This window comes from Centruroides sculpturatus, unplaced genomic scaffold, assembly GCF_000671375.1.
Source record: "Centruroides sculpturatus isolate CEXI.00-Female unplaced genomic scaffold, Cexi_2.0 scaffold1375, whole genome shotgun sequence".
NCBI lineage: Eukaryota > Metazoa > Arthropoda > Arachnida > Scorpiones > Buthidae > Centruroides > Centruroides sculpturatus.
In genome coordinates this window covers 66,818-94,815 of record NW_019385647.1, presented here as the reverse complement: position 1 = coordinate 94,815, position 27,998 = coordinate 66,818, and the positions used below count along the sequence as shown (strand labels likewise).

Sequence of the window (27,998 nt, the reverse complement as noted above, 5' to 3'; positions counted from 1 at the left end):
GTACGTGCCGACTGACCAACCCCTTGAAGGGACATAATTGTGGTGGATGTCTCATATTAATCTCTGATCGACTGAATATCTTTTTTTTTTTTTTAATGTAAGATATAATATCGTATGGTTGGATCAAAAGTTTTAAATAGTAATGTGCAATAAGCTAGGCATCTTATATTGTAAACCTTCCCTGTGCCAATTTTGAGACTTGCGTTTTATAAACATGAAGTCGAGAATTTCCATTATCTCAATTGTGATAAGTTTCCAGCCACATCTGAATGGAAAATCTCATATTTATTATGAATGTATTACGTACATGCTGTGTTATTTTTACATTTTGTAAATGTTTATACAGTTTGGCATCATTTTAAATAATAAAATGAATTGAAATTTTTTATTTCTTATGTAGTCTGTCATAAAAAAATTATCAAATGTCATTATTAAATAATATTTAATAATATGAAAATAATACTTTCTTTTATTTATAAAGTATGTCATACAATAAATAGTTTGACATTGCTTATGAACAATCCGAGAAACAGTTCTGTCATCCAACATGTGTCAACACTTATAAACAAGCCTACCAGCTTTTACAACTACAAACAATATCATAACTCACATTTGTTGTTCCACATGCATCCAAAAGACTGACATAATAATAACTGTTTACAGACGTATATATATATCATGCAGTTTGCCACAATACATAGAAAATTAACTCTGAAGTTTTTGGTTTTGTGTCCTACAAACTGTAGATCATACTTGGCAACTGTGAGTTACAATATTTGTTTTATCTTTGCTGTCATCTCTCCAAAATGTAATAATAGATTATTGGCTCTTAGAAACAGTTTAAATGAAAAAATTTGAAACTTTAACATTTAACTCTTTTTCAAGTTTCTGAAAAATCACCCTTGTGTGTTCTTGCCCCAAGGTCTTATTAAACTATTTATTAGATTAGAATTAATTTCTCAACATAATTTTTTCTCTTGCTAAAATTTGATTTAAAAGAATTCAGTCTGTGTTTGTGGGTACATTAATTTGTATTTTAAGACATAAAGTTAACAATAAGAAAACACCAAAAATTGCCAATTTCATAATTATATTCTGTAAATCTGACAGTTCATTTACCCATAAAATTATCGCCAATCGGTATCATTTGATAATTAAGATTCCACTTTGACATAGCAAATAATCAATACGGTCGGATCGATTTCTTCCTAGAGTCTGGATCAAATTATCTTTATTGACCACCAACCCCTTTGAGGATTCCTGTAGCTTTCATCAACCTCTCTTTGCTACTACAGTTAATAGTACAGAATCACCAGATTTATTTTATTACTAACCCATACACCATTTTCATAGAAGAGCATGACTTAGTGTGCAAATTTACACAATTCTGGCTAATTTTTTACTCCTCCAAACTGCTGTATTTAACACTTTGAGGTCTGGGACTAGACATGAAATTATACAGTACATTAGATGATAATTTTGTCTTTAAATCTCTTTTTTGTGACTGATTTTATTAATAGAATCTACCACTTTAATTATTTTTAAGAGCCAGGGCTAATTTAATATTAACTTTAGATAACGAAACAACTTACATTCTACATTATCATCTTTATATCTCACTTCAGAACATATTTTAACAATAGATTTAAACCATTCTTGTAGTATCCTCCTTGGTCATCCATTAAGTATATATATATATATATTTTTGAAGCATAATGTTACAAATACTTGCTGCAAGTTCAGACAATTGAAATTCGGAACAGAATATTGTACCAAAAAGTTTTGGTTTACAAATTAAGACACAAGAATATAGTCTAATTCTTTGAAAGTTCTTTTTAAGCAGCAAAACTTTTTTTTTTAACATTATCAGATAGCCAACAAGAGGACAGCATGAGATTTTGGGCAAATTCAGTGAGGTGGCATGTCCCCAATGACTGACATGTGCCAATCAATAAGGTGCACTACTCAAAATTAAACAAGAAAATTGCATAAAGCACCATAGCCTCAGAGCTTGACAAAATCAGTGACCCTAACATTGTGCCATTCTCTCTTTAGATGTTAAAATATTTAAGATTTCACTTGCATATTGATTCTTCATCTTAAATGTATGTTTTATAGAAGAAACAGGAAAAATTGTATACCAAAAGAAATTCATAATTTCTCAAATTAATATAAATGATTGCATATTGATTGCACAAACTGTAAAGCATGTATAGTTTGCTCTACAAAATTAATTTAAAAAAAAAAAATAGAGTTCAGCTTACACAACTGCAGATATATATTTTTGGTTCCAGAAAAACATTATTTTTTCCAAATTTCAATACATGAAGTCAATTATGATTCCTAAGTACAGATTATATGTAATTAGATTCTGTGGTTGCAAGTGGGCCAACCTGTACAAATGTGTTATTAAACAGTACAGTACTATAATTTCTGTGTAAAAAGAAAGTAACAAACTATAATAGAAAAATTATTCTAAATACTTTCTTTTTACACAGAATTTTTCTATTATAGTTTGTTAAGTGTTAAAAAGTTGTCAAATACATTAACAAGAATTATTGTTAAATTGAACTAGCAAGCATAACAATCTTAATGGCTTAAAACTATCTGAAAGTTTTATCTACATAAAATGTCTTTCTCAGTCGCATCAGTGGAATTGTAATTAATTTTTTGGAACCAACAATACATATACAGTACACATACACACGTTAGTCTTTGAATTAATCTCAATATCTATTGCATTTGTGCACACAAAATATAAAAAATTATTCACACAAAATATTAATTTATAAAAATATCGAGCCACTCCCGGGAAGCTGCTTTTATGCTCCGTAATTAAAATATAAATTTTGTATTTACAAAGAAACTTCTAATGTTGGCAAATGATTTTTATCGCATTAACAAAACTACAGATCTATTATTACTCACTCGTTATTTATAATACACGTTTTAAATCATAACTTATCATCATCTTGAGCACCATCCGTAATAAAAATATTTCTCTCTTTAGCTTCGTGTAGTAGATGTTTGACGCCGACCATCCAAGTTCCAACCTGATGGAAATATGTAAAATGATTGAGAAAATCTAAACCACTGCTAAACAGCTGGGAAATGAACTTATGTTTTAAGTAAATTATTTACAAGTAAACACTGTTAAGCATGTTTTGATGTGGTAATAAATCATAGAACTAATGGGTAAATTCAAATGGTTTAGAAATTATTATATTTTTATAAACATACAAAATGAAGAAAATGAGTACTAGTGACAGTTTAAGATTTTAAACTGTCACTTTGTAATGTAACCAAAATATTTAAACGAATAATTAACAATTTAAAACACTTTGTAATCAAATCTAATTATTCAAAAGAGATTTGTGAATTATTTGTTTTAGCTAGAGATGATAATTAATATAAAATAAGGCAAGATATACTCAAGGTTACTACTCAAATTTTTATTTTGAATGACCAATTTTGACCAAATTCCCTGAACTCGCATTTCTTACAGTATGGAATATCGACATAATAAAACAGCATTTTACTTACATCTATCCCTCTTTTTTACACAGTTGATATGTTTCAAAGACTGTGCCAAAAAGTATAGTATATATATCCTGTAGAAAAATGTTTGAGAGGATCCACACAACTTCAATGTAATGAACAAATAAAAAAGCTCACGTTTCATTTGTATGTAAATCTAATAAACACAAGGTAGCATAAAATCAACAAACAGTATTATACTGTGTTTAAAAAAGATAAACTCTTGACTTAGAAACATGTAATTTTAACCTTTTTTGTTGAAAGATTGGTTTTAACTGTTTTTAAACAGCAATATAATTTTAACAATAAGTTAAATTTAAAAATAGTGTTTTTCCCCCCATTAAGGCTACCTAGTTGATATTCAAACTATAACATAGTACAGTATTACTACTGGTATGATCAATTTTGGCAGTTTTTAAGCCCTAAATTCACCAAAATCAGTGATATTTGTTACCTAACTTAATTTCCTGCACTTTTATGTTTAATAGAAATAAACAGAAGGGTTAAAATATTTTGGAAAAATTTTAATCGATGTTACATTATCAAGAATATTGTAGGTTATTCTCTCAAATTCACAATAAAGCATTTTTAAAATCTCCAAAATGTTTAAAATTTTAAAATGACAATTGACTTGGCAGTATATTAGTGTGAGATTCAAAATTTAGTTAATTTTATAAAATAAATTTATTCCTTACAGGCAAAATTTGTTATATTATTGCCATTCTATCACCACCTTTAACCCCACACCTGCTAAAACAATTGATCACTTGACTAATTTTCCCACCACAAAAGGTATAAAAGCCATCCTTCTTCCCCTCTCGGGGGAGAATCGCTGATCGTGAGTCGAAACGTCAAAGTCTGACATTGTCTTCCCCATCGCAGACCTACACCACGAATCCATTTGGATGATATTATGGAAGAATATCCCACTGATATATGCAAAGAGATATGAACACATATTTGTAAACTCTCTCTCTCTCTCTCTGCCATCTGTGCAGTAGCAGGATAGGTTGTTATAACGGAACTTAGAGTAATTAGGTTTGTAAATTTTTCCGTAGATGCTTTGTAATAAACTCGTTTTGTTTTTAAATGGTGACTTTACTCGACTTTGCCAATGTCTTGTCAACGACCCCTCTGACTCTCTTCCACTCGCGTAGCGTGTAACCAAACATTACTGCCCTTCTAGACAAGAAAGTAGGTCACAGACTAACTGCTGGAAAGGAGAGGAATTCCCAACCTCCCTGGTGGCTCACATTAGGGACTGTTTGATCCCCGGAGTTTAGCAGTTATGCACATAAGACACAAAAACAATTCTGTCTTTTTTAAAATTTATCTAGTGATGTCCTCTAATACTAAAAATGTTTCGATAGAAAAACGAATTCTGCTATTTTCATAATAAAGGTTGCAGCATTACTTCTTGCTGTTTGCAGATGGCTACACTTGGTCAGCCATATTCTGCAAACAAAATGAACAGGACAGCTAAGCAGACAGATTTTCCTGACTTTTTCCAAACACTAATGAAAATCCCCAACTTTCTAGGTATGTAGGAACCCTATAATTTCTAAATATTGTAAATTTTAAACTTGTAAAACTTCTTAAATATTTCAAATTTTAATTCCCCATTTAAGAGAGATCATTTGCCACTAATATTTCATTCATTTTTCTTAGTTACAAATGTTTTTTTTTTCTTTTCTAGAAAGGAAAAAAATTTGTAAAACAATTGAGTATAAACAGAAATAATACTGAATTATATTGATGCACTCACATGATAAAATATCTCAAAACAAACTTTTTTAGATATTTAGAGATTATTTATAAAATGGGTTTTCTTAAAAATTAAGACTTGATAATTACTGAATACTTATAGCTATCAATGTAAGATTATGATATATTGATAAGACTATGATATTTCTGAGCTTTTGTATGAGGGAATTCCCAAATGTAGCTCTATGAGATATTATGTATTTGAAAAATTTTGTTGGTGCCTGTCAACATGAAATCTCTTAAAACATTGATTGTAGATAATTTTAACTGATTTTGCAAGTTTAGTGATAAAGTGCATGCATTTCATTTCAGGTTTTGACATCTCAAAAATACAGTGGTGCCTTATTAGACTAGACTAGGGGTTGCCAAACTTTTTTGATCGTCAAACCCCTACAACTTTTCAAAATCTCACATCAACCCCCACCAAAAAAGAAGCTCTTACTATTTTAATACATTTCTTTTAATTTTACATTTTTTACATTTATTGTATATATGTGAAATACTAAAATTAAACAAACAGTGGCTTTGAAATGGCTATAGAGGTGCTAATAACATTAACGTACTGCATTACACCCAATGTACTTACATAGTACATGCCCAGCTTACGAATGCTGGGCATGTACTATGTAAGTAAGAACCAGAGCACGGACTCTGCAATTTCCGTCTGTCCTGTGTGACTTGATCCGTAGCCATTTTATATGTTGCTGGGTAGCTGTACTATTAAATTCATAGAAACAATATTCAAAAACATAATAATATTTGTTTCAATTTTTCAATCAACCCCTCAATAATGTTATATCAACCACTTTGGCAACCCATGGACTAACAGTGTTTTCTTGATTCTAATGTACTGTCATTTCAATGTCTTGTTTATTTTGAAAATTCTGCAGTAACTTAAATAAAACAAATTTGAAATTTAAGCAAAATACTTCATTATAAATATTTCTGTAAATTAATTTTATAAAATAATAAATTACCTCACTGAAATGATCCATCATTAAGCTGAGATGTATACTGTCGGCTACGTCATATTTTTTCTTTAATATTGCTGAGAAAATAAGCAAAATAATTTTTAAAATATGTATTTGTAACATTCACATTTAAAATAATTATTTTTAGTTTATTATATTAACCACTCAGCAGTGAAGGACGGATATATCTGTCCAGGGCAATCGTGTGGCAGTGGTGAAGGACGGATATATCCCTTAAATTCTTTTGGGGATATTGCCAAAAACTACCGCCAAAAAAAATTCACTTAAAAAATGAATTACGTAACAATAAAAAAAGACTTTTCTTTACTAGACATAACTGTTTACAAAATCTTTTTCTGAAATGGTAATGAGAAAAAACGCACTGAAAAATACTTTAAAAATTTTCCACATTTATTCTCCATTACTTTGGGATAGAACTATACCTGACTAGTCCCCTGTTGATAGGTTAAATATGAAAATATGTGATTAATAATCCAAACATCAAAATCGCTTATGTAATCAATGATAAAATGAATGAATTATTTTTAAAAGTTGTTACTCGTTTTCTTTTGCTTTTTAACATATGAACTATTACATTGACTCTCAGAGCAATTTTATTAAACATTTAGTGCACAATTTTGGCAGGCATATTTGGTATTTTAAAAAAAAATAGATAAATAAATTTGAGAACATGCTACTGTAGATTATTGCTTGGGGTCTATATTTAACATAAACTCTGGCAACAATATTCCAAATGTAAACAAATTGGAGCAGCTTAATAAATATAATTTTAGACTGTAATATATCCAAAAATACTTAGTTCAGGAAAAAAATGAATTTTTTCAAAATGTTTTCAATCTAAGTGTGGAACATCAGTTTCCATCTACATACAAAAAACAAAACCTTCAATTACAGCTATATAAGATTAAACCAATTTCAAAAATGCCTGATAGAATTTAATAACAGAGAACTTTATTTCAAAATTATGATGTATTTTTTATTTGTTTTATATTCATTTTAACCTATAATGTGACACTAGGTGAGACTAAACTATATACAGTCGACTCCCCTATAATTACGATTCCTATAAAACTGCGAAAAAATTGTGACGGTATCCATAAAAAAAAGGTAAAAAAACTCCTATAATTACGTAAAACGTCATCGGGCAGCCGAACTACTTTCCTGCCATCCGTAGCACCATGCTACGGAGAGATTTCTATCGTCTGGACAGTATTATATAAATTATATATAAATTAGGTACTGTACATATAATTATATATTAACTTATTGTAACTTTATTATAATTAAATATATAATTTCCGCCGTCTAGCGTGGCACCATGCTACAAAGATTTTACACTAACTATCGTCTGTACAGTATGTAAATAGGTACCGTAAGTCTAATACAGTACTGTAATTTTATACATTTCTTGTGAAAAAAAACATTTCTTATTCAACGGAGATTAAAATTATTTATATTAATGATGTCTCCAAAGTTCAACAAAGTTTTCGCAGAAAAATAAGTTGTTAGAAATCGGCCGCTATTTGCTGAGCTGTTCCGCGACGAAAGCAAGCTTTAGCAATGGCAATATCGAATAGCGCACACTCAGTAAGTAATCCTACAATTTTTTGTTTATAGCATAGTTTATACGGATTATTCCCAAAAAATATATACGTATTTTGGAAATGTTGAGTCGGATTAGTCTAGAATCGATTAATTTTATGGAAGAAAACCTTTCAATCAGCCGTAGTCCGTAAACTTGACACGTGTCGGGCTGTGATTGCAAGGACTTGTAAGAAATCGGATTCCTAAAGAATGGAACGTATCTATGATCTTATAGGGGGGTCGACTGTATATGGATGTATAATTTAGTCTCTCCTAAATCTGCATGATCTAACCACTATGCACATTTAGAAAGTAATTTATCTATCAGATAACTGAGATTCCAGAAGAAGTGGATGGTAGTCCTGGATTCTGTGACATTGGAGATCTTTTAGCATGATATATACAAGCATTGCTCCAATAATCTAATTGAGCTGGTGTCTTTCCAGCTTTTAATAATAGCTGGACTTTTCTGGTGGAATGTGATGTCATGCTCCAATGCCCACTGTTTTACATACATAAAGTACAGTACCTTAAAACATCACTAAATCTAAAGTATATTAAAAGTTAAACTTGTTTGTTTTTGTTTGAAAATGTCAACCAACTCCATTAATTTAATTCTTAATTACTTTAACCAGTCTAGTCTGAATTGAGTATAAAATCGTTATTAAATATCTAATGAAATCTGATTATAATATATATTACAATACTGTATTTATTTCATTAAATAACTTTAATTTTAAAAAAATATTCCTTTTATGTAGATTAGTATTTACCTGTTACAAGTTTGTATAACTTCTGCTTAATAGTGTTACTTAATTTTTCATCTTTCCAACATTCCGAAAGAATATTGAGGCGTCTTTTTACTTCATTAACTTTCTTTTCCTAAAAAATAAATTTGCAATTTCTAAATATAACAAATGTAATAATTTTATTATTATTAGGATTTATATAATACAGATATGGCAGACATTTTGAATCTGCATGCCATTTAGTAAGCATAATTATCTTTAAAAATGTTTGTGTGCACCAAAGTTTTAGACTTCAAACAATACTTTTTAAAGTAATGAAATGAATATGCTTTAATTAAAATACATGTAAAGCTGATTGAGTAAACAATGGTGATATATTAAACTGAATTTAAAACCAGAAATTGAGATAAATTGAAATTTAACAGTAAATATAAACAAAATTATATGAGTATGTTGTGTGACAGATAATTTATCCCAATGTGCTACTTTGGATACACATGCCACATGTTTACCCACCCCCAATCTAATACATTCATCTCATATATTTTTTAAATTAAAAGTCAGTTCTAATTTAATACTATTTCTGAATTAGAGTGGAACCCATTTATCCAGCTTAAATGGGACCAGGCCTGATCTGGATGGCCAAAATTTCATTATGTCTATCTTTCATACTTCTGAGACGGGGATTAACGAAATCTGGAATTCCACACTGTATTCATTGTATGAAATATATTATTTTAATATTTACCATTATATATAGATTGTGTGTAAGACACTGATGTTCTTCAGAAAAATTAATTCCATATGAATATACAACTTTCAAAATCACATTAGTTTCTATTGGATTCACAAAATTTTCACTAGTTATGTCTATATGAATAATTCTCACCAGGAATGTAGCCAGAAATTTCTGAGTGTGGTTCATCTTCTTAGTTGATGGTTTGCATAGACTTAGCATAGGTAGGCAGGCTACTGTGGGGTTAGGGGGCCATCAAAACTGAGATCTATTTTACATGATAATTTATGTTCGTAGACAAATAATCCTCACATATAAGTTGTTTTAAAAATAAGATATAATTGAATATGCCTGTTCTTTTCTAAAGACCAATCTTCTTGTATGCTCTGTTTGCAACACACAATTATAATTAATGTTTCATAACTTTTGATAAAATAAAGATCTTGAGACAACAATAGAAATGAGAAACCATATCAATCTAACAGACTTTTCAATGCCAATGTCCAGTTATACATATAATTATCTGTCATTAAACATAATTTATACAGTTTGTTATATGCTACTTTAACATAGCTGTTATTTTATAGTTTCAACAGTCTAATCCAAAAAGAAACTATTGCTTTTATTATTAATACTGATATTCTAGAAACACCAAATTCCAATCACAACATATAAGCTGGAATTTTATGGTATAACATAAAATGGAAATTGTTCTTGCCTTAAATCTTTGAAGAAGTTTAATCATGGTAAGCACATACAGAAGCAGACAGAACATCCAGACAAACTATTCACCTGACACCGCTGGGCACAGTCAGAAGAATGTATAGGGTTTACATAGTCGACACATGCCAAACGACACATGACATCAAAGAACTATTAAACAAAAACAAAGCAAAATATTGCATATGTACAAAGAAGATAAAAATAAGGTGTACCATACTTAATGTATTAGAGTCCTATTGATGTGAAAGTTTGGTCATGATGTTAAAAAGATTGAAGTAACTTTTGCTGAATATTAGTAATTCAAGTTCACATAGCCAGTTATGGTTGTCGTCTTCCATTTGCAGTTTAAGTGTGTGTCTGATATCTTCCAACATTGGGCAGAACAGCAGATAATGTCTCACCCCATCCTGCGCATCACAAATTGGGCAGTAATTCATGTCACTGTGATGAAAACAGTTCAAGTATACATTAAGTCGTCCACGTTCGGTTATCATCTGCGAGATCTGGTGTTGTGGATGAAACCACTTCCATGTAAGGTGTCTTGCAATATCTGGACTAAATTGACAAGAGATATGTTGTTGTGGTAAACGATCCCATTCCCTTTGCCACTCTATGGTACAATGATACCCAGAATGCCACAGTGTCCCCTGATCCAATTGATGTACTTGTTGCTGGACTGATCAGCTAAAATGAAGATATCCCTTGTGTTAGGGTGAAGGCTGTCTTTGTTTGTCAACACCTGAACAGTAGCATAGCTGTCAGTGAAGATAGAAATGTCACAACTGTAAAAGTTTGCTTTACAAAAGTCAGTTGCTTTAAAAACAGCAAACATCTCCGTCTGGAACACCGAGCACTCCGGGTGCAAGAGAAAGACGTCATGGTGCATTTCTTCATTGCTGATATACACCACAAAAATGCTGGCAGTGCCTTGTTTGGTCTTTGACCCATCCATGTAGACCTCTATAACAGATGTACAATCACAAGATCCAAGCTCTCTTCTGAAAGCAGGGTGCGGCAATTCAGCAAAGGATCTACTAACCTCATAACAAGAAGCATAGAGCGAGTAATCTGTGATAGTAATACATTTACCTCGGGTAAGGACAAACCTGCCAGTGCAATATTGAGTCTGCTGAAGGATAAGAAGTTTTCCTGCTAAAACAGGAAGCACAGCATTCGAAACAGTAATGTAGGATCTGGTCATGCGCAGAAGCGCAAAGTGTTGAGCTATTCTGAGCTTACGGTGATTGTGAGTGGAGTGCTGCCTCACCACACACATAAGATGCATAACTTATAATAGGCACAAACACACAATCATATATGCTATTCATAGCCTTGTGCACAAGTCCCCAGCTGTACCTGACAGCATGTAAAAGGTTATTGAAAATGAGGTTAGTCCTATTTGTGATGTGGGCAATGTGACTCTTCCAAGTAAGTCTATGATCGAAGATACAGGAGCAGCATAAAGCAGTACAGATGAAATCATTGAGTGAAATAACTTAATATAAATATGAGAAGAATTAATTTTAGTTTTTGAAAGAATAGGCCACATAGAACCTAGTATCATTTTAGCCTTACGAATACTGCAATTTTTAGCTGTAAAAACTGTCAACAAAAATAATATTCCCAGGTATATATAATTTGAAACAACTTGTACAGGCTGATTATTAAAAGACCATCTCTCTTTGGATGATAGTCTATCACTCTTCTTGAACACCATCACTTTTCCTTTTGAAACCTTTATAGTTAATCCATAGTCATAACAGAATTCCTCTAAAATTGTGATTTTCTTTTGTAACATTTATGGAGTATCAGCAAGAATTACAGTGTTGTCAGTATACATTAGTACATGTAACTCAACTTGATCAGAGAGAGAAATCTCAGGTAGGTCAGATTTAACAAGTTAATGCTTTAACCATCAAAGCATTAACAAATAAATTAAAAAGCAGTGGGCTCAGAATCTCACCCTGCAAAACTCCAATGTCAATACCAAATGAATCAGTCATTTTGGCTAAAATCTTTACTCTTGCAATGGCTTTGGTGTATATATCAATTATAAGGCCAAGAAACTGTATATTCATACTCATTCTTTCTGATAGAGACATAAAACTTTATGATTAATGGTATGAAAAGCAGATTGAAAGTCTACAAAAACAGCATAAAGTTTTCCTCTCTTTTTCTGCAAGTTTAACTGTACCAATGCATTTAATACAAATATTTTATCCTGACACGATCGGCCAGATGGAAAACCTGCTTGCTCCCGACACAAAATATCAAATAATCCAATCATCTGATCTTTTATTTAATAAAGATGTAAACATTTTGTTAAAGAAAATTTCATCATCCAGCGAAAGTCTAAAATTAAAAAGATGTAAACAGTTTATCGATTACAGAAACCAAAGATATGGGCCAATAATTTTTGGGGTCATACACATCGCCTATTTTATATATTGGTATAATCGGAGATTCAATCCATTTTTCCAAGAAAGTAGAATTTCCTTTAATAGAGTTAAAAACCTCCAATGTTGTAAGAAAAAATTTTCTGAAAAACACTTTAAATATTCTGTTCTAATAAAATTAATTCCATGATAGATACCAGATTAAAAATGGTTAATAGCTCCTTTTAACTTCTCTAGTGTAAAATCTGTAAAACATTCAATTTCTATTAGCAACACTTTATACACATCCATAGACAATTGTTCATCATTAATAAGTAAAGAATGCTCTTTAGCGAATTTAGTAGCATAATAATTGAACCATCTTTCCAAAAGAATTCTTGAATTACCCATTGAACTTTTACATTTAAAATAATTATTTGCCAAAATATTTTAGAGTTATTGCATGTCAGCAATCTGCTATTTAAGTTTCAAAAATAAGACTGTTTTTGCTTTTGATAAAATAATTTATATTCTTTTAAATAATTTTTATGTGAAACGTAACATTCATCCGTATTTAATTTTTTCACTTTCTTAATTAAACACACAAGACAGTTATATTCACAAAAATGATAGAGATGTTCTCTCTATTATTAACAGTGGAATCCTTCAAAACTCTCAAGACAATTTGTCGATTGCCAGTAAAAAATGACAAATAATCAAGGTGTTCTATTCTAGCATTAAAATCTGTGCATAAAACCAAGTTAGTTCCATGTAGCAAGTAGTTTTCTATAAGCAACAAAATATTCTTGAAATCATCATCATAATTATTTTTAGGCAGAATATATGACACTAATAGCTGGATATTGGTTAAGTTGTCATTATCAAGCTGTAAAATCAGCACAAATGAGGACTGAACTCATCAGTTTCAACATATCAGTTTAACTCCAGAGACTGAATCTACTCTAAAACCAACAATTAATCCGCCACTGGGTCTTCCAGGACCCTCACATCTATATGTTACCTGATGATAAATTTATAGTCATTAGAAAACATTGAATCAATTGCGAGATGTATGCCATGTTTCTACCAGACAGAACACATCCATTCCGTATATCATATTCCAAAAGTTAGGAAAGAAATATTTATTATTTAAGCCTGCAATATTATAAAGGTTTTATATTATCATTATCATCCAAGTACAAAACTTTATATTCATAATCCTTATCCTTTTTATCATCATACTATTTATCATTGTAAACTATATTGCTAAAAAAGATTGTTCTTCATCTGGCTGGATAATTTCACCTTTGTAATTACACACAAATGTCTTATCACCTATAATTAATCTGTTATATTGTAATTTAACATTCCTAGTTCCTTTTGAATACATTTCTTTATCATAAAGCCTTAATTTGTTTCTTATAGTTCTTGTATTTGTTAAGTAGTCATCATTAGCAACTTAAAAGGTTTAAATATATTCATTAACATTTTTATACACTTTTAATTTATCTTCAAAACCAATCAACTCACAAATAATCTTTTTCCATTTGGTTTAAATTTTCCAATTCTAGAAGCACACTTATGTTCACATCTGTAACTTTTAAGTTATCGTTGAAGAGTTTCTGAACCTTAAAAAAGCTATCGTCCATTTTATCCTTATCCTCTATACCTGAGATTACAATATTATTTCTTTCTTTATCTTCTAACCTCATTATTTTTTCATGCAAATTATTACATGTTGCATCAATTTCTGTAATTGATTTATTACTTTTAGCAACTTTTTTCTCTATCAGTTTCAAGGATAGAGAGCCTGGATTCAAGTTCTACCAAAGAAGTGTCTAAATTTTCAATTCATGCTTGCATTCTATCTAAATGCTCTAAAAAAATTTGTAATTTACTAGTTGAAGAACCTTGTAATTTCAACAAGTCAAATTCCTTCTTGTACGTTAATCTCCTTTTTGGCACTTATATAAGACAAGATCAGCTGTTCTGTTGACTCACCAGACATTCTGTTTGCTTCTGATTCATTTTCTTACATTTCGTGGAGATCTGTCTTGAGATAACAGCAAAAAAGTTTTCTTTTTCTGAGGTGGAAATTCTGTCATTTTCCAAGAAAAAACAAAAATGAGTCAAATCACAAGATAGCAGAAAATTCAGGCCAACAGCCATGATAGTCAGACAGTGTTCCAAAAAATTTATTTGAAAACAAGCATGACATTATACTTATATTTAGATAATACAGAGTCTATCCTTGAAAATTAGTCTATTTAGGTACTGTTAAATCTTAATGGGTGCCTAACTGGGGAGAATAACCCAAAATTTGCTCACAAATTAACAGGAAAAAAGTTGTTGCTTCTGCCTTCCCTTTCTCTCTATCTCTCTGCATGCTGACTGTCTCCTCTGGTGTTGATTCTCTTCTGTGTCTTTCTCATCACTCTCTTTTTTTAATTTTTTTTTCTAACCAACCATGGTTTATTCTAGAGGAAGTTGATGTAATGGGAGACAAATTTGGTCATTTTTATTATTCCTTCTCTCTCATCTAAAATAAATTATGTATGTATATTCATGTAATGTGAATAAGGAAACAACTGTCACTTGACACTAGTTGAAAAGAGGAAATGATGGTCATCCTCTTCATCTTTTCCTTCAAATGTTGTGAGGTTAACGATAACTATCTAGTAATTTTTTTTATACATATTTGTTTCTCTTGATTATTCCAACTTATTGTTACTTAGCAGAATTTAATAAAACTAAATAATTTTCTCTATAAAAAAATCTTAATCTAAATAAAACTTAATGCATCATAGAATTGAGGAAGTAAGATACAGTTATCTACTTATTTTAAAATATTTTACCTGCATATGTTCTGAGCATATTTCTAGTAGTTTTTCAAATGTATTTAGTACAAGCGTATTCATATCATCATCTGACTTCATTTCATCCTCTTCATGATCTGTTGTTTGTTGAGTAGTGGAATTAATCAGATTAGAAAAACCATCAGTGGAAAGTGGTTGTGGAGGTGGAACAGAATTGTCAGCTGTTGGAGGTAAAACAACAACATTCTGCTGAGGAGATGCTTCTGATGGGTTAGAATCTGGTGTATTAACTGAAACTGGCAGCAGAGTACCTAAAAAATAAAAGAAGATAAATAAAATCTAATTTCTCCAGAAAGAATTATGTAATTTTGTTGAAATAAATCATAATTTTAATCTACACATCTATTCACATATTGTATTTAAAATAATTCTAATTAAATCTTATCCATGATTAAAATTATTNCACTAAAGCCACTGGCTAGAAATTTCCAGAGTACTGTACTGTCTTTTCTGAGAGAGAGATGATGTAAATGTAAATTCTTCTGACATTAACTTGGACTTTAATTACGGAGTATTATAAGAAAATATATCAAAACTTAGTACACTTTTTTAAGTATGAAAACAATACATTTTAGTATTTAAAATAATTCTAATTAAATCTTATCCATGATTAAAATTATTTTTTCTGTAAGCATTTATTCAATCCTATATTAAAATTTATATTCTTATACTTATGATATTCAACAGTATTTTATTCACATTTTTATTAAAGATACAATTAAAATTACATCTTAATTAATTTTTGGATTATTTACTTTCACTTTTATTATTTGAAACATCTTCAGATTAGGTTTGATTTATATTAAATATAATTTGAAGATATTTTGCAGATTATATTCTTTATTTTTCTGTGTATCATTTTCTATTTCTATCTTCATCCCTTTTCGACTCCATTATAGATTAAGCAATTTAAAATGCTAAGAAGTAAGGAGTCTAGTTTTTTATTTTATTAAACTTTCTTGAAACTTATCTGTCTCAACATCAGATCAAATCAGTCAATATCTATAGTATAAAACCATTGGTTAACATTCATTATTAACTGTTCCATCAAAATTCAAATGAGTTAGAATCGAAAAAGAAAGTTTAAATTTATAGAAACATATAATAGTGTAAATCAGTGTTTCAATCTGTGGGTCGCGACCCTCAGGGGGGTCACAGGTAAAAGAAAAAGACAAGTGTTTGTAGGTCCTACATTACAATAAAAAAAAACTACAATTTCAGTGAGAAGGCTGTGCCTGTTTATTTTACAGTACAATTGGTTTTTTTTTATCGATATTTAAATCTCAACAGAAAGAAAATTAAATACATACAGTAGTTTTTAAAATCACTGACATAGTTTTAATATGGCCATGGGGGGGTCACCAGAATTTTTTAACTTGTAAAGGGGTCACGTATTCAAGAAGGTTGAAAAACACTGGTGTAAATAATAAAAAGTAATATAGACAATAAAATGCTTTTTATTTATGATATGTATCTTATTTAGAATTATTTCTTTTGTAAGATATTTGTATAATATAGCTTGTTATAAAAAAATCTTATGAATGCATTTTTTGATCTAAGAATTAATCTTCATTAAAAACCAAAGCTATTTCAATTGTTAATATAAAATTTAAATTATAAATTGTCTGTAAAATAAGAAATTCATATAATACATTAAAGTTTGTGGGAACATCTATAACGCTAACATTCATTTTGAGTTCATCTGATGAAATCAAGTTTCCATATTGACAGGATTTATATTTGTGGATTCATGCTTTCTCAGTAGTAGTCTTATTACATTAAAAATTTGGCTGTTGTTTTCTACATTCACACTGAATGATAGTGGACCAAATGAATAGAAAAGTTGTGACCTTTGTGTGTTGTGTGTGTCTACTGAATATCCTGGTAAATTTTATAACATAGTACAAATAGAAAATTACACAGTAAACTAAGTCCAAATTATAAATTAAATGATAACAGTGAATTCATTTAATCATAACTTCATTAACATGTAAAAGTAATTTGGACTAATCATAGATAATGAAGTTGCCATCTTATATTAAATTTAATAATTAGAATTAAATTAATTAATTTTAATTTGATAATTTTTTTCTGGATTATTTTAACAGGATTTGAAACTGCGATTCCTGCTTACTGTGCAGTTGTGTTGCCAATTTATGCTACTTAGATCTTCATCAAATCTTCACTTCCAGACCAATTAATTTAGAGGATATAACTAAGTGCTGTACCAACTGGAAACAATTATGCATATACAGCCCTCCATGGCATTCAACTGACTTTAAATTTTTATTCTGGCATAGTATCATAAATGTAAGTTAATATGCTGTCAAGCTCCTTTATTCTCACAACATAACAGTGCTCCTAGCAGATATTGGGCAGTTTCAACTTCCTTGGCATTGGAAGAAATATGATATCACAATGTAGTTTCAAAAATCTTTTACTAAATTACATAATGCTTAAAAACAAAACATAAAATTGAAGACATGAATAGATGAAGGTGTTATGTTACAATTATTCAAAATCTGGACAAAATGCATTTTGATATTTACTGACAAGTTGTACAACCTGTAATAACCACTGCAACACAATCTTGAGTATATTTACACTGAAATAATTAAATAAAAATTTGAATGTCAATTTACTCAAAATTTTGATTTTATAACATAACATCCTCATCCACTTATATCTTTAATTGTTTCACATAATTTAATAAATGTTCTATTAATTAAAACAAAAAGAATATGCGTAGCTTTTACTAAATTTAAACAATTTTTCAAATTCAAACTTGTTTAAAAACATATTTCTTTGCTATCAAGCAAGCAAAACATTATTATGAAAATCAAAATGGTTTCACTGATCATCAAAACAAGGAGAAAATTTTGTTTTGTAAACATCCTAATTACAATCAATGGCATATTTGGTGGTGGAGGGAGCATACAAACCCTCAAAACCAAAGAATTTAAAAAATTTTAGGTGAAGTATTTTATAAGCAATGCAGTCTGTACAGTACCTAAAGTCTGAAAAGTAAATTTTACTATAGAACAAAATAACTCAATATAAATGCAATCAAAATTGTCAATTTTTAAGTTTCAATACCAAATACTCCTAGTAATGTCTGGCAACACATGGCTATAAACACCCTCTTATATATTCCTGTTAGTCTGTAGAATATGATGCACTCAAAAGTAAATAAATAATAATTTCCTTGCTTAATTAAAGTATCTTTTTATAGGTTACTTCACATATAGAGTAGATATTTAATTGGTCAAGTTATGGCCCAATGGATATAATGAATTTTGGTCATTCGATGAATATAAAATGTTACTCATTATTGTAAAACACAATTTAAACAAAATATAAACACCAGTGTATAAGATTTTATTTGTAAACACAAGCACTTTTGACAATTAACATATCATTGTCATCAGGTGAATGATCGGAAATCAAATTTAAATGTGAAAGCATTGGGACTTTCAATTTTATATAGTAGGTGGTTAATGTTAAAATTAAGGAGGAAGTCTAACTGCAACTTGTTCTTAATCCATTTTTCTTTCTTCTGAAGTAAATGAAAAATGTCTGTTATGCAGCTTTCATTATATTAAAGATAAAACAATTAAAACCTTTTAGATAACTCAGATATCTGGTTACTAAGGTACACAGCCTAGGTAGCACCAACAGAGCCCAATTTAACTGTTTTGTCACTAAAGCCACTGGCTAGAAATTTCCAGAGTACTGTACTGTCTTTTCTGAGAGAGAGATGATGTAAATGTAAATTCTTCTGACATTAACTTGGACTTTAATTACGGAGTATTATAAGAAAATATATCAAAACTTAGTACACTTTTTTAAGTATGAAAACAATACATTTTACTAAACAGTATGGTTAATGCACATGGTACGTTATGTTTTAATTAAATTTTTTCTGCCTCACAAAATCTACTGCTCTAATATCCCTTTCACATGGTAATTTTTAAGCTGGCTTAATAGTTAAACTGGAATAAATTAAGTAAAATTACTGCTAAAGGTTTACTACTTGTTTACATTGAGAAATGTTAAGTGACTTATTTCACACCCTTCTAGCAATTATACATTATGTTACATTTTAAATAAATTTTGTTTGTTTTTAATAAATTGTTGCAAACTAATTTATTTTGCATAATTTCAGATTAAAATACCAATTTTAAATAATTCCTTCAGATAGATATTTTATCCAACATTATTATTGTTGTTGGTAACAAAACATTAATTTTGTTATATCAATTATAAAAACAATATATAATCCAAAGTCTATGCTTCTGTTATTCAAAATATTTAAATTAAAGCAGCATATATTTACTCAAATACGCAATATTTTTAGAAAAATTTAGAAAAAATAAATTTCCTTTGGACTATACATAAAACTGAGTCCATCTTCATCTGTCCTTTCACACGCTTTGTAGAGGCAATAACAAATTCACGGCGATACCGACCTTTTATTTGAGGCTACATGTTCGNTTAAAGCAGCATATATTTACTCAAATACGCAATATTTTTAGAAAAATTTAGAAAAAATAAATTTCCTTTGGACTATACATAAAACTGAGTCCATCTTCATCTGTCCTTTCACACGCTTTGTAGAGGCAATAACAAATTCACGGCGATACCGACCTTTTATTTGAGGCTACATGTTCGCCATCCAATGTAAATAAGTTAAAACAGTCCTCTAGCGGTGGCCAATATAATTATTACATAAATAAATACATTAAAAATAAATTTGCCAGGACAAATTCACAAATAGAAAAATTTAGATGTATAGTCCAAAGGAAATTTATTTTTTCTAAATTTTTCTATTTGTGAATTCGTCCTGGCAAATTTATTTTTAACGCAATATTTTTCTTTATCGACATCTGTTTCCGCCATTCATTTTTTTTCTAAATTTGTGGCCAACCTCGGGGAAAGCTTAAAGCGATTTAAGTCAAGCTGGTTGTCGGTTGTTAAATTGGTTTAACATCAAGTCGGTTTCATTCATAGTTCATACCTTAAGCCAATTTAGTTAAGCTGGCTTAAAAATTACAGAGTGAAAGGGGTTATAAGTCCTGGTCCACTGTACAGTACCTATTTAGAAATCAAGTCCCAAATGCCGATCAGGTGAAATATATGCCGTAGATGCAATACAGCATAAGTGACAGGTGGTGCTTTCAGTAGTATGTGTGTAGCGATGAATACAACATGTGAGTTTGATCGAAATATACTCAAGTTAGAAATGAATCATTCAATTCAATTTTTGCATGTAAATAATGATACTCTGAAATTCATTATTAAATTATATTGATTTCAATTGTTTAATATATAATATGCCTAATTGTTTAATATACTTACCTAAGAGTTTTATGGGAGGAGGAGTATCATTTGATTTTCCAGTCATTTCTGGATAAGGCGCATATTTATTTAATAATCTTTTAGGCATAGAAGATGACATTGTTTGTCCAGAATATGCAAACTGAGGAGGATCATTCCAATATTGATTATTATTATCTAAAAAGAGAAAAAATTCTTTTAAAATGAAATATTTCTGTTCGTGGAGTCAAATAAGTAACATATAACAACGTTAGTAAGATTTTTATACTTAGTTCTTTTAATATCAGAGTTTAATTACACATATTTTGATATTCTAACCTGAAGGATTCATGTTTACAAATATGTCATCAACGAACTTGCACCTCGTATGTCATCCATCCATTCAAAGTAAGAGTTGCCATCTCCCGAAAAATATTTTCAAAATCATTAATTTATTGTATTGATAAAAGTGGATATTTCTGATATTATGTAAATATCATAATTATTTTTAAAATATTAATTGAAATCAGGAAATTTATTACCGTTTGATCAGATATTAATTGATATTTTGAGAAACATGATCGTCATATTAAATCATTAATATGATGTTCATGTTTTCTAGTTTAATATAGATCTAGATGTAGTTGTATGGATGAAATAACAGTGAATGAGATATAACTGTGTTTTAATGATGTATGAATGTAATTTTGTGTTAAAAATAATGAATTTTTAAGCCATTAAATATAATTTGATAATAGAGGGATTGGTTACGCATTTTTGTCGTAAGGAGCCGATGAAGAATTAGCGGTTTTTATAGTAAAATTTTATTTTATATTAAATAAAATAATGATGGAAACAATCAATACGGTCATATTGCAAAATGGCGAAGTGTCGTCGATCAACGGAGATGGAAGTGCAGAAAATTCGATGGACGAACCACCACAGAAAAAAATAAACCTTGATGATCTTAATGGTACAAATGGATCTGCTCAGGTGGAGCAGACTGGCCCAGGTGCTATGCGATCTCCATCGTCATTGCTCGGTCTGGGATTGATCAAACTCACTAATGAACCGCAGGAAATGGTTACTAAAGCTAAGAAATATGCAATGGAACAAAGCATAAAAAATGTTTTAATGAAGCAAACCAAGTCTTTTAATTCTTTTAAAATATCTATAAAATCCTTTGACGATGGTTGGTCTCTTTTAGATTTCTTCAATAAATAGATCAGTATCGAAATGATCGTTCTCCATTTCGGCCAATGTACGTCCACTCTACCCGAAAACGCGCGATCGAATGTACAGTAACATGGCAGCACATATATCTCAAAGCGCTCGGCTGACGCCCGTAAAACGCGCGTTTTAAGAAAAATCTATACACGCGCGTTTGATTGCATACGCCTNTTTCAAATTTAATTCGAATATTGGTTCGATTATAGAACGATCGTAAACGTTCCAGAAGCGTTGAAAATAGTTCGTTTGAATGGACGTGAACAGGAGACATTCAGAAATAGAATCGGGACCAGGAAGTGTTAATATAAAGCGGCATGCAAGATTTACAAGCGGTTTTTTGCGCTTTTGCGGGAAATCGAACATATTTTTATGCTCATGTAAAAATTCTCTGGAAACGTTTGAAAACGAGGGACCTAATTCTTGCATTCTGTGAAAACGGATAAGATTGGCTATAATATAATTATCTTAGTTTTCACTATCGTTACTTTTTGCCCACAAATAAAAACCCAGCGAAGCGGGTCGTAGCAGCTAGTCTTACTATAAAGATTACGATGTCTGAATTTTACGAAATCTGACTCCAGCATCAATAAAGCACACACAAATGAAGCTTCTACTAGTCTTGCGCTTAATCCAGTTTAATCACTATCATCGTTCCATTATGACCAACATTGATAATGTTTGTAAAGAAACTGAAAAGAATATTACTTACAATGTAAGTCGTGTTTTCAGTCAGCACGTATATATGAACTATTTTAAATCAAGACTTTGTAAGAAGTTTCCTTTTGCATCTCAGTTATCTCGAAAGCAAAATATAAGAACATTTTTCGAGTATAATACAAGGAAACAAGTTATAAAGAGACTAAAAAATTCCTTTTAGTAACCTTAAATTACAATGGAAAGACTACCTGCACTGCTTTCTCGCTATGGTATGGGGCGAGAGAAAAGGGAGGGAGAAATCTTCCTTCGGAAAATACCTGTAGGGATTTTCGGAGAATAAATATCGGGTTAATTAATCGCTTTAGTTCCCAGCAATTTTTGATATTAATGTAATTAAACATAAAAAATACTTAAAACTGAAAAAAAACGAAAGAAATGCGTTAATTTTGAAGAAAAAGCTTCAAATTTTATTTTCCTTTGTCTCGCCTTTCTGTGAAATCTTACGCCGATGAGTCATTGTTTACACAGCTGGATGACCTTGAGAACAGCTGGAGTTGGATTTCCCGGGACATTCTCATAGAAATCTCGGAAGGCGAAGGGTTTATAGTAGGGTGAATACTAGTTGGCCGTATATTTTTAAATATTTTTAAAAAATTCAAATTTTTATTGCGATTTTCGACTCCCGACTTAATTAAAAAAATTAAAAAACTATTGGAGGTCGTTTTTAATATCATTTCATTTCATTTCATTGCCGATAGAGGAGTGCTGCAGCTTATCGCTTTTCACTCCGGAAGAAACAGGGAGAAAGAGGTGGTCTTATAGAAGATGACCAATCTGAGGAAGACAGGAGAGAGGTCACTAAGCTACCAAAGCCGGCCTTATAAGAGACGACCCCCGCGAGAAAGGGAGACAGCTTTGTAATATTAGAAAGTAGCTTTAAATAACTTTACCAAAGTAAAATCCGTGCACTAGACCTTTAGAACAATGAATGAAATTTGATATCAAAATCCCATTAAAAAACAATTAATCGTTAATCGTGCATCATTGAAGGTAAATTGAAATCGCGATAAAATTTTTTCGCGCGGGAAAAAAATTTTGAAAAAATTTGGAGACTTAAAAAACATTCCAAAAATTGAAAAAACAAAAAATTTCATAGGAAAGGGAAATTTCGGTACAGTTTTTTTTTTGGCTCGGTGTAAAAATTCAGATAAGAAAGTGGTTTGAAAGCCGACAAGATAAAGCGCTTTTCTCTCGCACAGGTATGCTTTAAGCTTTGTTTTCGATTGTAATACAGCGTCAAAAAACAGAACTTGTTTATTAAGTTATTCTTGACTTCACAAATCATCAATTCACACATCATTTATGTTATTATACGTTTATCAAAATTTACTCAATTATTGATGATGCACTAAGCGATGTTTTATGAACATGAATTAGAAATATCTACAGAATATTCTTAGTTTAATGTATATTAAGAAAATGTCTTTATTTATAGAGGCGCGTGATAAACAAAGAGAAAACTGCATGGACGTCCGCATCGAGCCATCCTCATATTGTGACGTTAATAAGCTATTTCAAAATGAATACAAGGTAAATTTTAACCTTTTTCATTCGATTTATTGGCAATACTTTATGCTTGTATAGACTAATAATTCTTTTCTTTAGTTTCTGTTTTGTCTCCTACTACGTGGACGGACAGGACTTGACAACATATTTACAGTACAACGAATTTCTGGAGGAATACGAAGCCAAAATATTTGCTGCTCAAGTGGCTTCGGCCATTACGTTTATTCATAACAAAGGTAATTTTTTAAATATATTTATTTATTCATTTCTTCACAAATGCAAATTGTATGACGAATTTGTTTCTGTTTTCGACAGGAAGAATTCACCGGGACATTAGCTCTAGCAACATCATGTTAAATAAAACCAAAGGAGCACAGTTAATCGATTTCGGTCTGTGCACAGTAAGTATTGTATACTGTAATATTCTAAGTTTCCTAGAGGTACACATTACATACGACATTGTCGTTTCTTTCCGTCAGTATGAACGAAATACCAAAGACTATTGCGGGAGTTTGTTCTATCTTTGTCCAAAAATTCTTGACAAGAAACCGTACGGTAAGGTGCTCTATTGGAATTTAATCGAATCATTTCGTTTATTATTATCATTCGTTTCATATGTAATTAATATGTATTACGTTTAGATGCTTACTGCGATTGGTGGGCATTTGGAATCATATTACACCAGATGTTAATTGGACAAACTCCAATGGAAATTTATTTGAAAAAAATTAACAATATTAACAATACGGACCCGACGTCACTTATCGAGATAGCCAAAAGTAAGCCATCGTTATTTTTAATTTGTTAACGATAAAGTGAAACGATGTGATTAATGTAAGCGTGACTTTTCAGTGGCTCAAAATGTTCAGTTGCAGTATGCTATGGGACTGTCGATGAATTGCCGTAGACATGATCGAGGATCTACTACAAAAGGTAAGATTATAATATTTACTGTATTTATATGACACATCCATTTGCATAATTATTTTTTATTACATCTCGAAGTATTAAACGTTAGTATTTATGTTGTTTGATACAAGAATTTCATAAATTTTATGTAGTTAATAAGAAACGCGTTTATTTAATAACATAAATACATTTGAACACACTTTCTGAATAATTAGGTGAATATTTGAATAACTAATTCAGTTTGTTTAATCAACACTGTTGAATACTGAATTTCAATGTTTGTGATAATCAAATTTTAATGAGTAATCAGAAGCTGAATAACTTACTGTAATACGAGTTGACTTTGAAAGTTTACAGATAAAAATATAATTAAAACAGAATCAACCGTTGTAATTAATTTTTATGATTTCTTGTGTTTTCAGGATCCGAACAAACGTCTTCAAGAAGGAGACATCAGAATACACAGATTTTTTTGATGATGTCCCTTGACCCGAATCAGTTCACACTTGACTGATTCAATATATAAATATTCAAAAGAATTGTTTTCAAAATGATATTTATTATATGATTTTGTTAATTATAATTAATTACACTTTAATTGTATGTTTAAATAATTTAATTAATCGTTCGGAATTAAACTTAATTGCGTTCAATCGTTTTTGGTAGTTTGTGTGTTGAATATTGCACTACTGTATAAGCATTCGAATCGTATGGTGGATATTAAAAAGAATCATGTAGGTTTGTATGGCGAATTGTTTGAACAAACGCGAATAAAGACGAGGAGAAAGAATACAAGAATAGTTATATCCTGTATCAATAACACGTCTGTTGAAAAAGAGATATTTAAAAATTAATACACGTTATTCGGTTGTTTATAAATTAAATGGTACTTACTGTCTTCACATTGACAAACTAGAAGGAATTATTTTCCTTTAGAAAAGACTATTTATCATGTCAAAATGCTAGCTGTTGACATATTTACAATATTTACATATAAACACATTAAGGATCTAGGAAGCTCAAATTTCCAGCTTAATCCTTTCTCGTTATCCGTGAGGTGCCGGCGGAATTTTCGAGTCTATATGTCAAAGTACACGGGGTTTACCCACAGAGCTATTTCAGTTCTACGGCTTAATTTTATGCTCATGAAAATTAAATTTTATCGAAACGAATGAATTTTATTTAAAATGTTATACAGAATAACGAAATCTCAAATTTATGCCAATGAAAACTTATTTTAACGATTTTACTAATGTATGCAATAATTAGTAAAATCGTTATAATTAAAAGTTCATCTAGGATTTCATATGCGGAAAATTTGTTCCCCAATGTTGGCCTTGCCAGATGACTCCATGGATGCAAGGATCAACCAAACGTGCGAATGAATTTCTAATGCATTTAAGAGAAGACGAATGTTATGTGTTTTTTTTCACACGTAGCCTGGAAGATTTCTAGTTCGTTTTTGTGATGCGTTACAGTATTTGTTTTGCCGTATAGTATCCTTGATTTGTCTATCTCGGCTGCTTTAATAGCGGCATCGAACTTACAGCCGATAATTCGGCAGTTCGTTTGGTTTTAATAATCACGTTTATGAAGAAAAACTTCATACTTGCATTCTTTGAACTCGTTTGTATCCTTGCCCAATTTGCATAACCCGGCATAATGCAGTTATTGAAGCTACTGGGCATGGTTGAAAATGAAGACAGCATAAGCACAATTATTCCAGATATTACAGGTTCTGACAAGTAACGAATTTTCCGAGTCCTGTCACAAATAGGCTACATATTGAGAGTGAAACTTGTTGCTTTTACTTGTAAGTTACATAAAGTTAGCTTTCAATCATGCAACAGTGACGAATTTTTCACGAAACAAAACAGACAACTGTATTTAGCCTTACGATGAAAGAGACCTCGTCGGGAAACCTCCTCTTTGTTTTACATTTTTTAATATTTTTGCTGATTTATGACGACAACGCAGACCAAATTTTTGTTTATCATAAATAGAAATCCAGAAAAGAATAGCGTAACATTTCGGGTCAAAGTTCATTTATAATGGAAATTGTGTGTGATATCATCTTTTGAGATTTTATTCCATGTCTCTAAATGTAGTTTATACTTGACAATAAATATCGATTTAGTCTATGAAACGTCAATGACGATCGAAGTGTTTCTATGTACAGAGTAAGTTTTGGTCGTTATATATAATATAAAAATATGAAAGTAATGAGATTAAACACTGCTTTAATTTTTTATTTTTGAAATTATTAATTGCGAAAAGATCATTTCTCAATTAATTTTATTCTAAAGTGTGCGGTTTCGTAATACAAAGTTGTATCAGGGGACGAGACAAAGCGATATCGCACGATTGTGTCGGGCGATGTACAGTACATAGGTCGCTAGCACGTCTTCTCTAGGCTTATAGAATTTAGTTCGTTCTCGAAATCTGATGGTTCTCTTTTGCCGACACTTTGCTATTTTCCATTTATTGCGACGAGGAATTTAAAAATGTAATGAGGGTCTCTTCATATGTGAAATATACGGGCCTATGACTTCGTTTACATTTACAGTAGAGTCAAAGCTTCCTAACTCAATTGTCGCGCTTCCTGACGTAATTGCTCTACAAGGATTGTGACTTCTGTGCCCAACAAATGCGACGATCACTGTTGTCTGTCCGGCACCAAGTCAATTTTATTGCCATACGACAAAGTATTCTCCTGAAAATCTGCTTATCTGTTGAACCAAAGTGTATTAAACTTTGTTTCAACTATGAAATTTTTCAACTTTTAATTTTACATAATTGAATTTTTCTCTCACTGTTTCATTATTCGTTAATAAAAAAGACTGCATGTTAAAGGTTAGTAAAAGGTGGTTTTATTATTCTATTGTTTACAGTTATTTATAACAGTCTTTATAATAACATGTAATTGTTGGAAATAAATACAAATATGGTACAAAAATTATCCTTTAATACGTTTAAGTCGTCAA

At 30.4% G+C, this 27,998-nt stretch overlaps 2 protein-coding genes across 3 annotated transcripts; one reads left to right on the top strand and one right to left on the bottom strand.

Annotated features, from left to right (window-relative positions):
• Positions 1-446: 446 nt before the first annotated feature.
• Positions 447-21,076, bottom strand: LOC111640865 (steroid receptor RNA activator 1-like). 2 transcript variants are annotated; one of them, XM_023386940.1, is made up of 6 exons: positions 20,992-21,076; positions 20,695-20,850; positions 15,316-15,587; positions 8,651-8,759; positions 6,279-6,349; positions 447-3,053 (listed from the first exon to the last, which is right to left on the bottom strand). In XM_023386940.1, exons 1-6 carry the CDS (start codon positions 21,002-21,004, stop codon positions 2,955-2,957), a joined length of 720 nt encoding a protein of 239 aa, XP_023242708.1. In that variant the 5' UTR covers positions 21,005-21,076; the 3' UTR covers positions 447-2,954. The 2 variants fall into 2 exon arrangements, with proteins under 2 accessions (XP_023242708.1, XP_023242707.1); XM_023386939.1 differs by lacking the exon at positions 447-3,053 and adding an exon at positions 3,303-3,694.
• A 2,962-nt stretch (positions 21,077-24,038) lies between these two features.
• On the top strand, positions 24,039-25,624 carry LOC111640864 (RAC serine/threonine-protein kinase-like). Its single transcript, XM_023386937.1, has 7 exons — positions 24,039-24,129; positions 24,205-24,341; positions 24,421-24,506; positions 24,585-24,660; positions 24,747-24,884; positions 24,958-25,038; positions 25,437-25,624. The coding sequence occupies exons 1-7, from the start codon at positions 24,119-24,121 to the stop codon at positions 25,526-25,528; spliced, it is 621 nt and encodes a 206-aa protein (XP_023242705.1). The 5' UTR covers positions 24,039-24,118; the 3' UTR covers positions 25,529-25,624.
• Positions 25,625-27,998: the final 2,374 nt, after the last annotated feature.